At 43.4% G+C, this 15,482-nt stretch overlaps 2 protein-coding genes across 3 annotated transcripts; one reads left to right on the forward strand and one right to left on the reverse strand.

The window, feature by feature from the left end:
* Positions 1-260: 260 nt before the first annotated feature.
* Positions 261-7,425, reverse strand: LOC106607030 (thioredoxin, mitochondrial). Of its 2 annotated transcripts, none has more exons than XM_014203576.2 (4): positions 7,318-7,425; positions 6,469-6,731; positions 1,407-1,530; positions 261-1,150 (listed from the first exon to the last, which is right to left on the reverse strand). In XM_014203576.2, exons 2-4 carry the CDS (start codon positions 6,729-6,731, stop codon positions 1,034-1,036), a joined length of 504 nt encoding a protein of 167 aa, XP_014059051.1. In that variant the 5' UTR covers positions 7,318-7,425; the 3' UTR covers positions 261-1,033. The 2 variants fall into 2 exon arrangements, with proteins under 2 accessions (XP_014059051.1, XP_014059049.1); XM_014203574.2 differs by lacking the exon at positions 7,318-7,425 and adding an exon at positions 7,152-7,294.
* Positions 7,426-7,537: 112 nt separating this feature from the next.
* Positions 7,538-11,492, forward strand: LOC106607029 (uncharacterized). Its single transcript, XM_014203573.2, has 2 exons — positions 7,538-8,370; positions 8,751-11,492. The coding sequence occupies exon 2, from the start codon at positions 8,966-8,968 to the stop codon at positions 10,031-10,033; it is 1,068 nt and encodes a 355-aa protein (XP_014059048.2). The 5' UTR covers positions 7,538-8,370; positions 8,751-8,965; the 3' UTR covers positions 10,034-11,492.
* The last annotated feature ends 3,990 nt before the right edge of the window (positions 11,493-15,482 follow it).

A 15,482-nucleotide genomic window follows, 5' to 3' on the forward strand; every position in this document is an offset into this window, starting at 1 on the left:
TCCCCTAACTAGACTGCCCACATAGTTAACATGGGAATCACATGGCTGAAATATTACCACAACTGATTAGACGTAAACTTCATAATTTACATACCACCGAAAATAAAATAAAGTTATAAAAAATATTATTTTACAGCTAAAGAAGTCATATACAGGTCTAAAGTCCTCCAATATTACTATGAAACCACTTCCTCATGATTCTTAGTCCTTTACCGCATGTAATAGCAGACCACAAACCAATTCACACTCCAAATATAGAAAACCTTTAATATTCTTTATTTATTCTCTTGGTCATATTACATAGTTTATTGAAATAAAATCTAAATCGAACCCATATATCCATATGCGTTTCCCGCTTATCTCAAATTTCTCAGTCAAAACCAAGAGACAGACCGGTACAGACTGAGAAACTCATACACAGATACATCCATACAGACACATTCCACTCTCACATTAGGCATAATGGTGGAAAATGACCGTGCAGCCTACAATGCTAGGGGAAGGCCGCCCTCGAGTGGACTAAAGAAGGAACTGCAAAGAGAGACATCACAGCTCATTCACCAATATCACATTTCCTGTTAACGTCACTGCCCACTTAATACTAAACGACTTGTCCCTGTACAGCAGTGTAGTCGCCCATCCTTTACAATCTATTGTAGTAAACTGGTACACACTGGCTCAGGCTGCTCTACTAGTTTCCACAGGGTGGGGCCATTATATTACAGGTTGATGGAGGGAGGAAACCGCTGCAAGATGGGAGCAATATATGGAAATTAAGTTCACACAAGCACACACCCATCACCAGACAATAGACAGACAGAATAATACAAAGCAGAGAGTTTAGGGATGGGTGTGAGCGTGTGCCTGTTTGTCAGGTGGGATTGTGGTCTTGTGGGATTGGGGGATTGTGGTCAGGTGGTGGGTGGGTTGTTAGTTGTTTTAACAGGTTCAACATGGCCGTGTAGCGCTGAGGACCAGGCCAGGCAACAATGGGGTCATAAGGGGTTGGATCACAGGGATGTGATTGACATGTTCATTGTCCAACGAGCTTGCTGACAAACGAGTCCAGCGCCTCATCATCTTTGATTCCCACAAACTGGTCGATGATGTCGCCTCCTCGCATGGCAATTACCGTGGGCACCGCCGATACCTGTAGAGAGAAGTAGAGGTCAGTAACCACAATGACAGTCAAAGGGACTGTTCCAGAACAAAATTCATCCTTCCTTCCTTCTAGTAATCCTTGATCTGATATGACTGGGTTGCTGTAAACTATGTAGTGGAGTCCCTGCTTTCACAAACCCCACCATTTTAGATCAGGAGTTACTTCAAGGAAGGGAGGAAAGAAGGTAACATTTTCTTACTAACATTTGCAATATCAATCAATAATGTCAACAGCTTCCACTTACCCCATATTCAATGGCCAAGTCTGTGTGATCGTCTATGTCGACCTTTGCCATGGCAACTTTGCCTTTCTGTTTGGCGACAGCTTTCTCTAATCTTGGCCCCAGTATCTTGCAGGGACCACACCACCTTTATAGCACAAACATGGGATGTCTGGTTAGAACTAATAATACTGAAGGTATCAAAGTCTCCACAAAATATATATCTGTGAGTACAGAATAGAACCTGACAATAACATTAAATTGTTGCCTAGCAAGACAATGTCAACAAGTTGGCAAAAACATAAACCCAGGTCAACACTGACCACTATGCATATCAAGGTCATGTGTATCATGTTGACTGTATATACAATGCCTTGCAAAAGTATTCACCCCCTTGGCATTTTCCTTATTTTGTTGCATTGCATAACTTTTTATTTGGATTTAATGTAGTGGATATACAAAATAGTCCAAATGTGTGAAGTTAACAAGTAATTCTTTTAATTTCAAAAAAAAAAAAAAAAACGGAAAAGTGGTGCGTGCATACAGTTGAAGTGGGAAGTTTACAGACACCTTAGCCAAATACATTTAAACTCAGTTTTTCACAATTCCTGACATTTAATCCTAGTAAAAATGCCATGTCTTAGGTCAGTTACGATCACCACTTTATTTTAAGAATGTGAAATGTCAGAATAATAGTAGAGAGAATGATTTATTCCAGCTTTTATTTCTTTCATCACATTCCCAGTGGGTCAGAAGTTTACATACACTCAATTAGTATTTGGTAGCATTGCCTTTAAATTGTTTAACTTGGGTCAAACGTTTTGGGTAGCCTTCCACAAGCCTTCCACAATAAGTTGGGTGAATTTTGGCCCATTCCTCTTGACAGAGCTGGTGTAACTGAGTCAGGTTTGTAGGCCTCCTTGCTCACACACGCTTTCTCAGTTATGCCCACAAATTTTCTATGGGATTGAGGTCAGGGCTTTGTGATGGCCATTCCAATACCTTGACTTTGTTGTCCTTAACCTGTTTGGAATAGGGGGCAGTATTTTCACGGCCGGATAAAAAAACGTACCCGATTTAATCTGGTTACTACTCCTGCCCAGAAACTAGAATATGCATGTAATTAGTAGATTTGGATAGAAAACACTCTAAAGTTTCTAAAACTGTTTGAATGGTGTCTGTGAGTATAACAGAACTCATATGGCAAGCCAAAACCTGAGAAAATTCCATACAGGAAGTGCCCTGTCTGACAATTTGTTGTCCTTCTGTAGCATCTCTATCGAAAATACAGCATCTGTGCTGTAACGTGACATTTTCTAAGGCTTCCATTGGCTCTCAGAAGGCGCCAGAAAGTGTAATGGGGTGTCTGCGGTCTCTGGGCGAAGAACAGCAGGATAATTTGTTAGTGGTCAGCCTAGGAACAGTGACACTGGAGATGCGCGTCCACGAGACTACTCCATTTTTTTCTTTCAGCCTTTGAATGAATACAACGTCGCCCGGTTGGAATATTATAGCTATTGTACGAGAGAAATAGCATAAAAATTGATTTTAAACAGCGTTTGACATGCTTTGAAGTACGGTAATGGAATATTTTGACATTTGTCACGAAATGCACTCGCGCGTCACCCGAACGCACAAACAAACAAAACGGAGCTATTTGAATATAACTATGGATTATTTGGAACAAAAACAACATTTGTTGTTGAAGTAGAAGTCCTGGGAGTGCAATCTGACGAAGAACAGCAAAGGTAATCCAATTTTTCTTATAGTAATTCTGAGTTTAGTGAGCACCAAACTTAGTTGGTGTCAAATTAGCTAGCCTGTGATGGCCGAGCCATCTACTCAGAATATTGCAAAATGTGCTTTCGCCGAAAAGCTATTTTAAAATCTGACACCGCGATTGCATAAAGGAGTTCTGTATCTATAATTCTTAAAATAATTGTTATGTTTTTTGTGAACGTTTATCATGAGTAATTTGGTAAATTCACCGGAAGTTTGCGGTGGGTATGCTAGTTCTGAACATCACATGCTAATGTAAAAAGCTGTTTTTTGATATAAATATGAACTTGATTGAACAAAACATGCATGTATTGTATAACATCATGTCCTAGAAGATCATCAAAGGTTAGTGCTGCATTTAGCTGTGGTTTTGGTTTTTGTGACATATATGCTTGCTTTGAAATTGGCTGTGTGATTATTTTTGGCAGGGTACTCTCCTGACATAATCTAATGTTTTGCTTTCGCTGTAAAGCCTTTTTGAAATCGGACAATGTGGTTAGATTAACGAGAGTCTTGTCTTTAAAATGGTGTAAAATAGTCATATGTTTGAGAAATTGAAGTTATAGCATTTGAGGTATTTGTATTTCGCGCCACGCTCTACCATTGGATATTGGTGAGGCGTTCCGCTAGCGGAACATCTGTCCCTAAAAGGTTTTAAGCCATTTTACCACAACTTTGGAAGCATGCTTGGGGTCATTGTCCATTTGGAAGACCCATTTGCGACCAAGCTTTAACTTCCTGACTAATGTCTTGAGATGTTGCTTCAATATATCCACATAATTTTCCCTCATCATGATGCCATGTATTTTGTGAAGTGCACCAGTCCCTCCAGCAGCAAAGCACCCCCACAACATGATACTGCCACCCCCGTGCTTCACGGTTGGGATGTTGTTCTTCGGCTTGCAAGCCTCCCCCTTTTTCCTGCTAACATAATGATGGTCATTATGGCCAAACAGTTCTGTTTTTGTTTCATCAGACCAGAGGACATTTCTCCAAGAAGTCCGATCTTCACCCCATGTGCAATTGCAAACAGTAGTCTGGCTTTTTAATGGTGGTTTTAGAGCAGTGGCTTCTTCCTTGCTGAGCGGCCTTTCAGGTTATGTCGATATAGGACTCGTTTTAATGTGGATATAGATAATTTTGTACTCGTTTCCTCTAGCATCTTCACAAGGTCCTGTGCTGTTTTTCTGGGATTGATTTGCATTTTTCGCACCAAAGTACATTCATCTCTAGGAGACAGAATGCGTCTCCTTCCTGAGCGGTATGACGGCTGCGTGGTCCCATGGTGTTCATACTTGCGTACTATTGTTTGTATAGATGAACGTGGTACCTTCAGGCATTTAGAAATTGCTCCCAAGGATGAACCAGACTTGTGGAGGTCTAGAATTGTTTTTCCGAGGTCTTGGCTGATTTCTTTTGATTTTCAAATAATGTCAAGCAAAGAGGTACTGCGTTTGAAGGTAGGCCTTGAAATACATCACAGGTACACCTCCAATTGACTAAAATGACTGTCAGTTAGCCTATCAGAAGCTTCTAAAGCCATGACATAATTTTCTGGAATTTTCCAAGCTGTTTAAAGGCACAGTCAACTTAGTGTATGTAAACTTCTGACCCACTGGAATTGTGATACAGTGAATTATAAGTGAAATAATCTGTCTGTAAATAATTGTTGGAAAAATTACTTGTGTCATGCACAAAGTAGATGTCCTAACCGACTTGCCAAAACTATAGTTTGTTAACAAGAAATTTGTGGAGTGGTTGAAAAACGAGTTCTGACTTCAACTGTATGTATTCACCCCCTTTGCTATGAAGCCACTAAATACGATCTGGTGCAACCAATTACCTTCAGAAGTCACATAATTCGTTAAATAAAGTCCACCTGTGTGCAATCTAAGTGTCACATGATCTATCACATTATTTCAGTATATATACACCTGTTCTGAAAGGCCCCAGAGTCTGCAACACCACCAAGCAAGCGGCACCATGAAGACCAAGGAGCTCTCCAAACAGGTCAGGGACAAAGTTGTGGAGAAGTATATATATCTGGGTTGGGTTATAAAAAAAATATCCAAAACTTCCCACAGAGCACCATTAAATCCATTATTAAAGATGGAAAGAATATGGCACCACAACAAACCTGCCAAGAGAGGGCCGCCCACCAAAACTCACAGACCAGGAAAGGAGGGCATTAATCAGAGGCCTAAGATAACCCTGAAGGAGCTGCAAAGCTCCACAGCGGAGATTGGAGTCTATCCATAGGACCACTTTAAGCCGTCCACTCCACAGAGCTGGGCTTTATGGAAGAGTAGCCAGAGAAAAGCCATTGCTTAAGAAAAAAAAAAATAAGCAAACATTTGTTGTTCACCAAAAGGCATGTGGGAGACTCCCCAAAAATATATGTAAGGTTAGATGAGACTGGTTAGATGAGACTAAAATTTAGCTTTTTGGTCATCAAGGAAAACGCTATGTCTGACGCAAACCCAACACCTCTCATCACCCCGAGAACACCATCCCCACAGTGAAGCGTGGTGGCAGCATCATCCTGTGGGTATGTTGTTCCGTCGGGAGGGACTGGGAAACTGGTCAGAATTGAAGGAATGATGGATGGCGCTAAATACAGGCAAATTCTTGAGGGAAACCTGTTTCAGTCTTCCAGAGATTTGAGACTGGGATGGAGATTCACCTTCCAGCAGGACAATGACAGGTGTGGGGAGTTCCTTACCAAACAGTGACCTTCATTCATCAAGTCCAAGGGAGGAGCGAAACCCGCAGGCACTCTGCCCTATGTGAATGAGTTTGACATGTTGTAGAAGAGCATGAACCCAATGTGGCTGTCCTGGCATTGTGTAACCTCAAATGATCTACCTCCAATGGAAACACCATCAGATGTCAAGCCATGCAGCCAGACACATACAGTATGGGTAAGGTGTTATCACACATGATATGCACTCAGTCACAACGTTCACTGTTATGCTTTAGTCTTACAATAGGAAAGCTGTTGAGCATATGTCAATCTATATAATTGATAAATACATTCACGTATTGGGTGCATTGTTGAAAAAGCTATGGTCAGGTTTACAAGCATGGTTGTAAACCATCATTTGATTTCTGCTATAAAAGTTATGTTTCCTGCTGTCATCTCAGTAGTCTAATTTCAACAGGCAGACATAGATGCTTCTCCATGTATTGTCTCTTAGGGGCTTTGCCTTCTCATTAGAGGGTAGTTTGTAAATGCTGTAAGTGGAGCCTAATATCCCCTCTGGTGGTTTATGAAACATATTTGTGAATTAATCTATCAGCTACTCACTGGGCATGGAAGTCAATAAGCACAGGCAGCTCACTGTTGATGACTTTCTCTGTGAAGTCCTCATGGTCCTGCACAATGAAGGAGACCTCTCTGCAGGAAGTGTGGGGCAGGGAGCGGGGCAAAGTGCGTTTGGGGGAAAGGAAGGATAGAGGGGTAGTGGAGGAACGCAGGGAGGTAGAGAAGGAGGAGGTGGGGGCCGGGAGACAGCGAAGGTCTTTTACTGAGAGGGTCCAAATTCTACGTACTAGCAGCCGGTGAGCCATCTGAAAGGAGACATATAGGGGGAAGAGAACAAAAGACTGATCAGTAAATGTAATTTCATGGCACCATAATCAAAACAGGGCCACTACTCAGGCAGAGCTACTATGGTTGGACAGTGACATCAGGGGGAGGACACCTATGCAAGACTTTCTTGTTTACCACCATACAGTAACATGTAGGTGTGTGCGAGATGGCTGGCTTTGTGGCTATGCATAACATGAACAGCAGGGAACTAGATTCAAACAGATTCCCTAGCTAGCTAACGCTAGCAAATTTCACTGACAACTGCTGATACGGCAATAAACCAGAGTTTTTAGATAGTTATTTTTCTAGTGGCTTGACCATCCAATAAAACGGCGTCGTGTTTCGCAACCACTGTGTGAGTATTTACGAAATGGGTTTAGATTGTTTTTTAGAATAACCTCCGTGTGACTTTGCCTGTGTCTTCCTTCTCTCTTTCCACACGCCTGCGTCCTCCCATTATAAAACGCCCACATCCACAAACCGGAGCAAAACTACTGCCATTACGTGCCAATGTCACCCAGAATATGATTGTAGTGACACAGACAAATAACACAAAACACTTACCGTTCTGTACACTATCGTCCTGTATGAAGTACTTCCGTTTACAATTCAGATAAGAGGATGCACAGATTATTTGTGGCTCTCGTGTTTAAATTTGAGCGAGTAGCGCCGCCACAAGTTAAAATTCAGAACTACAGTGGCGCCAGTGCACTTGAAGGGTTATGAAAGGTTCTCTGGCAAAACAATGGGAAGACCTCAAGATAGGAGTTCTCGAGATAGAGGAGGTGAGGTGGATTTGCAAATCGTTGAGACCCCACCTCACGGAATCTGACACAGAAGGAGATACTATTGTCTACCTTTGTCAATAATCATACACCGAAAAATATTGCGGATACCTATACAAAATTACCCAAATGAGCTGCTTTCAATCTTGATGATTTAACAGATGGAAAGAGAATGGGGATACCTAGTCAGTTGCACAACTGAATGCATTCCGCATATAACGCCTCTGAATCACAGAGGTACTGGCGGCTGCCTTAATCGACGTCTACGTCATCGGTGCCCGGGGAGCAGTTGTTGGGGATTAACTGCCTTGCTCAAGGACAGAACGGTAGATTCTTTTCACTTTGCCGGCTCGGGGATTCAAACCAGCGACCTTTCGTTTACTGCCCCAACGCTCTAAACAGCTATAGGCTATCTGCCTATAAAGTTCACTGCATTGAGCTCAGGCATCTATAAATTCACCTAAGCGAAATTATCAATATGGGTAGCATGCTGGCCCTTTCTCTTCAGAGAGCCATTCATTCATAATTGATGGGGAGACTAAAATGAAAGTGAGAAGTGAGGCTGTCTCGACCACCTTTCATGTCAGATGGCCACCGGATGAAAGGTAGAGAGATGTGGGTGTGTGAGGTGCAGAGGAGACTGAGACTAGATAAGGAGAGAGTAGACAGCAGACAGACAGACAATGGATTCAGAAATGGGGGCAAAGCATTGCTGCTGATGATGTGGACAGGAGAACCAGACTGCTGCATTAACAATGAATGGATATTCAATCAAAGCCAGCTCATTCCTGAAGTTGAGAACTGAGAAGGCAGAGAGAATACACCTGACCCTGTGAGTGGCTTTCACGTGTTCTTTGTAGACCTGTAGTACTTCTTACCATGACTTAGCTATTGTACACATAATCATTGCACTGCACTCAATGTTCTCTCTTTGACTGGACACGGACTGTTTTCTCTGGATGTAGTGCAATACAATAGCTTTGATGACTTAACTCTGAATAACTCTGTGTCAGTGGAGGCTGCTGAGGGGAGGACGGCTCATAATAATGGCTGGAACGGAGCAAATGGAAGCCATGTGTTTGATATATTTGATACCATTCCACTAATTCCCCTCCAACCATTACCATGAGCCCTTCCTCCCCAATTAAGGTGCCACCAACCTCCTGTGCTCTGTGTTAATTCTGTACATTTGTATCCACTGTCTACTTATAGGGTACCTTGATGAACGAGATGTTTATGACCTATCCGGACATTGGTGAAGTGACTTCAGGATATTTTTAAAACGTAGTACATTTAGGAAAAGTCTAACAAGAGGTCTTCACAGACCATATCAACCAGAGGTGATCATCTTACCAAGTGAACTGTTTTACCCCATCCAATACCATTAAACACAGTCTCCCATCTACCTCCACCTGTAACAAGGTAGAATGTCCCAGCCTTCCCGACACTGGCAGTTTGAACATGGGGACAGATCTGATGACTTCTGCAGGCACCTCAAAGAGGGGGAGGAGGAGAGAGGAGCAGATGTAATGCTCCAGAAGACGGGTGAAGAGATGAAACCCTCTATCACCCTTCGCCCCCCACCTTTGTTCCGCAGCATCGGACCGTCGGGGCTGTCGGCCAGCCTACCACCCCACCGTCGTCTCCGCTCCATATTCCGCAGATCCAGAGCGGTGCTGCCTGCGAATAGACACACCGGCGAGGTTTCAGGAACACACACCCTCCAAGATTTACTGTCAGGCACCCACATCAACACACTCCCACATCAACTGACTCACAATGACGTAGTGTCAGAAAAGGACGTTCACATAAACACAGACTCAGAGACACAAACACAGCCCAAGAGACTCATGAGTGCACATGGGCTCACTGTATTAGAACCACCAACTGGACCTCTCACAGATACACTCTCATTCATAGTCAGTGCTGAAAGCAGACAGCAGGGCGGACCGCCTTTTTCTCAGCTTTCCCCACCCCTAAGGACCCATATCAAAGGCAGGGCAAGATGGGGCAGAGCAGTGTCTCCTCTTAAAATGCGAGATAATCTTGGGACTGGAGAGGGAGGAGTGAAAGAGAAGCAGAAGGTGAAGAAGAGGAGGCTGGAGTGTAAAGGAGAGGACCATGTCAATGACAGATATGTCCCATCCTTCACCCCAGAGACAGAGGGAGATGGTGGACTGTGCCAGTGGTTACAGAGTCTGGGGATTGGAGATAGAGAGGAGGCCATTTCCCCCAACAGAAGTAAACCGCAGCAGAGTGGGTTCAGAGAGAGGATGGCTGGACACAGAGAGGGGTATTTACATCCAGCAGCCAACCACAGGAGAGACAGACGCCCCCACTTCCTCCCGCCTATCTGTCAGTCTGGCTCCCTCCTCCATGTACCCCTGCTGCTTCCCGATAACTCCCCGCCACCCTCGCCATGCACCTCCCCACACGCCCCCTTCCATCCCTTGCCTGTACCCCTCCTCCACCCTCTGCCCTTCAGGAGGAAGTGATATTGTCCAGCAAAGGAAAGGGGTCTCTCAACTCAGGAGGCCCATTTGTGTTTATGCTGTATGCGGTTTTCTGTCTTGTTACTTCGGCATATTCTGACTGACACTTAGCTTATGTAAGCTTATATAATGTATTTGCATATAGCGCATTACATCTACACATCCTTAACAAGTCTTATCCAGGTATAATGTATGTTGCTCTTGCCTATTATACTGTACGTCCTTTACAAATAATCACATGAATAGTTTCTAAAGGATATGCTGCCCTGTCACATTTCAATTGCATTACATTTAGCATGTTTAGTTTGAAAGATCCAGGGCATTGTTGTTTCTCAGGATTAACATCAACAAGTGAACCAACCTCAGCGTTTCAGTAATGGTGTGCCCTGCCTTGTCCGTCTATAGACCGTGTCCAGATATCCCCCGCAGAGAGCCCCCTCCTCTGATCAGAGAGGAGGCCCATGTTGTTTTTGAGGTGTCGGTTGGGGCCTGAACAGTGCTGTGCTCTGTGTGCAGCCTGTGGTGGGAGCTGCGTGTCAGGGCCAGAACACCGGCGTCTCAGTCCTCCTCACTGCCCGCCTCGCACAGCCTGCCGTTTATGTGTTTACCCTCAAACGCAGCACAAAATGTTTGTGAGTCAGGCTCCCCCCCCTCCATTAGGCGCCAAACAAACATTGCACCGGAAATTGCAGGGATATCTGGGATTTTTGAGGGGTCCCAGCAGACAGGGGGCGAGGTCAAGAACAAGGATGCTTTCTGTGACATCTTAGAGGTGGGGGGGGGGGGTTGGCCAAAAGAGAGGGTGTGACCAAGGCTGGGTGGCAGGGGGGTGGGCAGAGTCAGTAAGCTTCATTACGACTGATCAACAGGCACATGTGACCCAGTTTCCGATGCCCTTTGACCTTATTACGTTCCTTGAGCCCACAGCGCGTGCCACTCCTGACCTCGTTCGTCACCAAGCTGACCCGAGCGCTAGGCTAATGCTAACCATTGACGTAGCTGTTATAAGGCCCCGTGTCACATGTAGCAGCAACCTATTTTTTGGACTGCTAACTGGTCTAGCTTGTTTCCTCTCATTCCTTCTCCCTCCTTGGCCATTCACTCCACAGGACAGACAGGACAGTGGGCCCAGTACAACCATTGACGAGGCTGAGATTTTATGTCACCCACAAACAAAGGAATAATGAATGAGAAAGTGTATGCTCTTTGTTCACAGGGTGCTATCTGGGTTTTGTCCAAGCCTCGTCCTCGCCAAACCCCAATGTCCTTACTCATAATGGCCTGGTGACACATGTAGTACATTGCACAGTAAAATGGCTGTTAGCTTAAATTGTTCCCAACAGGGCAAGTACAGTGAATGACCTTGTACTTATTTAAATTAAATTAAAGTGAAACAGAAACCAAAGTCCAAGTCCGCTTTTTCTCAGTCGCATAATTTTCACTGTTTCTGCTCTGTCATCTGTGCTGTATACAGATGCAGAGCCTTTCTCTCTCTGTCCAGACGCAAGCTCTATAATTTAGACCTCTGTCTGCTCTTTATTTTCTCTCTATACATATTAAATTATCATCAATTAGGAGATTGTTTGACTTCAAATGCATAGCTATTTAAAAATATCTTTGTTTGATTGAAATGAATGACTACTTGGTCTATGTTTTGTGTGAAGAGTGAAAGTGTACACAGACTGTTGATACATAGGAAAGCATATTTACACGTACAGTATAATGCTAATGTGCACGTGTTTAAGAGTCATGCACACATACTGTAGTGTAGTAAAGTGTACCTGCATAAGGATGTAAATTCATGGAGGGAGCTAAACCTGATAGTGTGTAGCAGTAGAGGCGTGCACACGTGTAGGTGCACGAAGGTGTGTGTGTTTCCCAGTTTCTGCCCTCTCCGTCTCCTCCGTGCTGCTCTACTCTTCTACCAGTGTGGAAGTCAACAGAAGAGTTCCTGTTCTAGGTATAAAAATAACTGTGGGACTTAAATTCCTCTCTCTCTCTTTCCTCTTTTCTCCCTCCCTCTCCCATAACCTCTCTCTTCACTTGCTTCGGAACAGGTTGTGTTCTTTCTCTTGCTCCCAGTCACCCTGCCCCTTCCCATGTGCCAGCATTGAGAGACACACCCAATGCTGATGTGATTTGAGCAATCACAGGCCATATACATACAGTTTTAGTGCACAAAAATGTCTGTGTGTGTTTGTGTAACAGAATGCACCTCAACAGGTGTGGCAAGCAAGAGCTCCCTCCTGACTTTAACAAACACTCCACACCTGTCCCCCTTCTCTTCTAATCCTCCCGCCTCGCATGTGTAAACCAGTGGAGGCTGCTGAGGGGAGGGCGGCTCATAATAATGGCTGGAATGGAGCAAATGGAATGGCATATGGTTATGTGTTTGATACCATTCCACCAATTTTTCTCCAACAATTACCACAAGCCGGTCCTCCCTGATTGTTTGTATATTTGTATTTATTTAACCTTTATTTAACTAGGCAAGTCAGTGTCCAGAATGAATATATTCTCCTTCTGAAGACTGTTCTTCTGCTCAGATTGAGAATATTCTCAATAGTTCTTATTTACAATGAAGGCCTACCAAAAGGCTACGGGGTGGGGGCTGGGATTAAAAATACAAATATAAAATACAAATATAGGACAAAAGACACATCACAACAAGATAGACAACGCTACATAAAGAGAGACCTAAGACAACAACATAGCAAGGCAGCGACACATGACAACACCGCATGGTACCAGCACAACATGACAACAACATGGTCAATTAAGGTACCATCAACCTCTTGTGGTGTAAACAAACTTCCCTCCAGCTGACCATCTCTTTTTTACCTTTCTCATGGAACCAACTTGTTCTGTTGTTTTGGAATAAAAGTTGGTAATGGAGGTATTAGGTCTGAACTGCCAGTCATGAAATGGCAGACCTCGTCTTTCTTTTCAGTGATCTCACAGAACTATCCTCCCTTCTTTACTTTCTCTCTCTGTTCTCAGTCTCTCCCTCTCTTTTTCTATTTCCACCACAGAAGGTTTGTGGCACCTTAATTGGGGAGGATGAGTTGAATGGTATCAAATACTTTAAACACATGGTTTGATGCCGTCACCTCTCTGATTCAGAGGGGTTGGGTTAAATGCGGAAGACACATTTCAGTTGAACACATTCAGTTGGACAACTGACTAGGTACCCCCTTTTCCCTTTCCATTCCATTCGCTCCGTTCCAGCCATTATTATAAGCTGTCCTCCCCTCAGCAGCCTCCACTGATTTCCACAGACTTGTTTATGAAAGTATAATGTTTGATCTCTTCCTCAGCTGCCACCGCCCACCTTTTTTCCGCTCCTTCCACTCCCCCTTTACCTTCCCGCTTACCGCCGTGAATTCTATTTGATCATAAACGGGGAGGGATTTCCACTGACGTAGTCAAAGATCTGAAAACAAACCAGTGCCACTTTAGCTATTACCAGTTGACGTTTGCTGTCAACATAGAATGCAAAGGTTAGCAGAAAGGTCATTGAATATTTGCAATGTCTATGCGTGAATATCCATCTCAGAGAGAGAGAGAGAGAAGTATGTGTGTGTGTGTGTGTGTGTGAATTTTGAGTGTCTGTGCGTGTGTTTTCTGTTGGTGTTATATATTGGAAAGTGTATGTGTGCGTTGGGTGGGACCAGTTCAGACTACATTGGAAAGGACACGTCCTTTGATGAGTCATGGTAGCCTAAGCTTTGAGGAAATATGAAAACAACAACACGGCTGTGAGTGTGTCCATCTATTACTTAGTCCTTCATTTTCTCTCGCTGGGGGGGGATCTTCTTACCTTGACCAATTACATCACCTCATTACACAGTCAGGATTAGACAGAGATGGATTGAGTGGGAAGAGGATAAAGGAGTGTGTGTATGTGTGTGTACAGTCTGTGTGTCTTCAGTAAAACAGGTTATAATGCGGCACACTTTGTCGTCACAGTTCGTGTCAATGTACAGTACCAGTTACAAGTTTGGACACACCTACTCATTGAAGGGTTTTCCTTTATTTTTACTATTTTCTACATTGTAGAATAATAGTGAAGACAAAACTATGTAATAACACATATGGAATCATGTAGTAACTAAAAAAGTGTTAAACAAATAAAAATATATTTATATTTTTCAAAGTAGCCACCCTTTTTCTTGATGACAGCTTTGCACACTCTTGGCATTCTCTCAACCAGCTTTATGAGGAATGCTTTTCCAACAGTCTTGAAGGAGTTCCCACATATGCTGAGCACTTGTTGGCTGTTTTTCCTTCACTCTGCGGTACAACTGCTACCAAACTATCTCAATTAGGTTGAGGTCAGGTGATTGTGGAGGCCAGGTCATCTGATTCAACACTCCATCACTCTCCTTATTGGTCAAATAGCCCTTACACAGCCTGGAGGTGTGTTTTGAGTCATTGTCCTGTTGAAAAACAAATGATAGTTCCACTAAGCGGAAACCAGATGGGATGGCGTATTGCTGCAGAATGCTGTGGAAGCCATGCTGGTTAAGTGTGCCTTGAATTCTAAATAAATCACTGACAGTGTCACCAGCAAAGCACTCCCACACCATCACACCTCCTCCTCCATGCTTCACAGTGGGAACCACACATGTGGAGATCATCCGTTCACCTACTCTGCGTCTCACAAAGACATGATGGCTGGAACCAAAAAATCTCAAATTTGGACTTATCAGACCAAAGGACAGATTTCCACCAGTCTAATGTCCATTGCTTGTGTTTCTTGGCCCACGCAAGTCTCTTCTACTAATTGGTGTCCTTTAGTAGTGGTTTCTTTGCAGCAATTTGACCATGAAGGCCTGATTCATGCAGTCTCCTCTGAACAGTTGATGTTGAGATGTGTCTGTTACTTGTACTCTGTGAAGCATTTATTTGGGTTGCAATCTGAGGTGCAGTTAACTGTAATGAACTTATCCGTTACAGCAGAGGCAACTCTGGGTCTTCCTTTCCTGTAGCGGTCCTCATGAGAGCCAGTTTCATCATAGCGCTTGATGGTTTTTGTGAATGCACTTGGAGAAACTTTCAAAGTTCTTGACATTTTCCAGATTGACTGACCTTAATGTCTTAAAGTAATGATAGACTGTCGTTTCTCTTTGCTTATTTGAGCTGTTCTTGCCATAATATGGACTTGGTCTGTATACCACCTCTGCCTTGTCACAACACAACCGATTGGCTCAAACGCATTAAGGAAAGAAATTCTACAAATTAACTTTTAACAAGGCACACCTGTTAATTGAAATGCATTCCAGGTGACTACCTCATGAAGCTGGTTGAGAGAATGCCAATAGTGTGCAAAGCTGTTATCAAGGCAAACGGTGGCTACTTTGAAGAATCTCACATATAAAATATATTTTGATTTAACACTTTTTTGGTTACTACATGATTCCATATGTTTTATTTCATAATTTGCACGTCT

Source organism: Salmo salar, chromosome ssa06 (assembly GCF_905237065.1).
Source record: "Salmo salar chromosome ssa06, Ssal_v3.1, whole genome shotgun sequence".
NCBI lineage: Eukaryota > Metazoa > Chordata > Actinopteri > Salmoniformes > Salmonidae > Salmo > Salmo salar.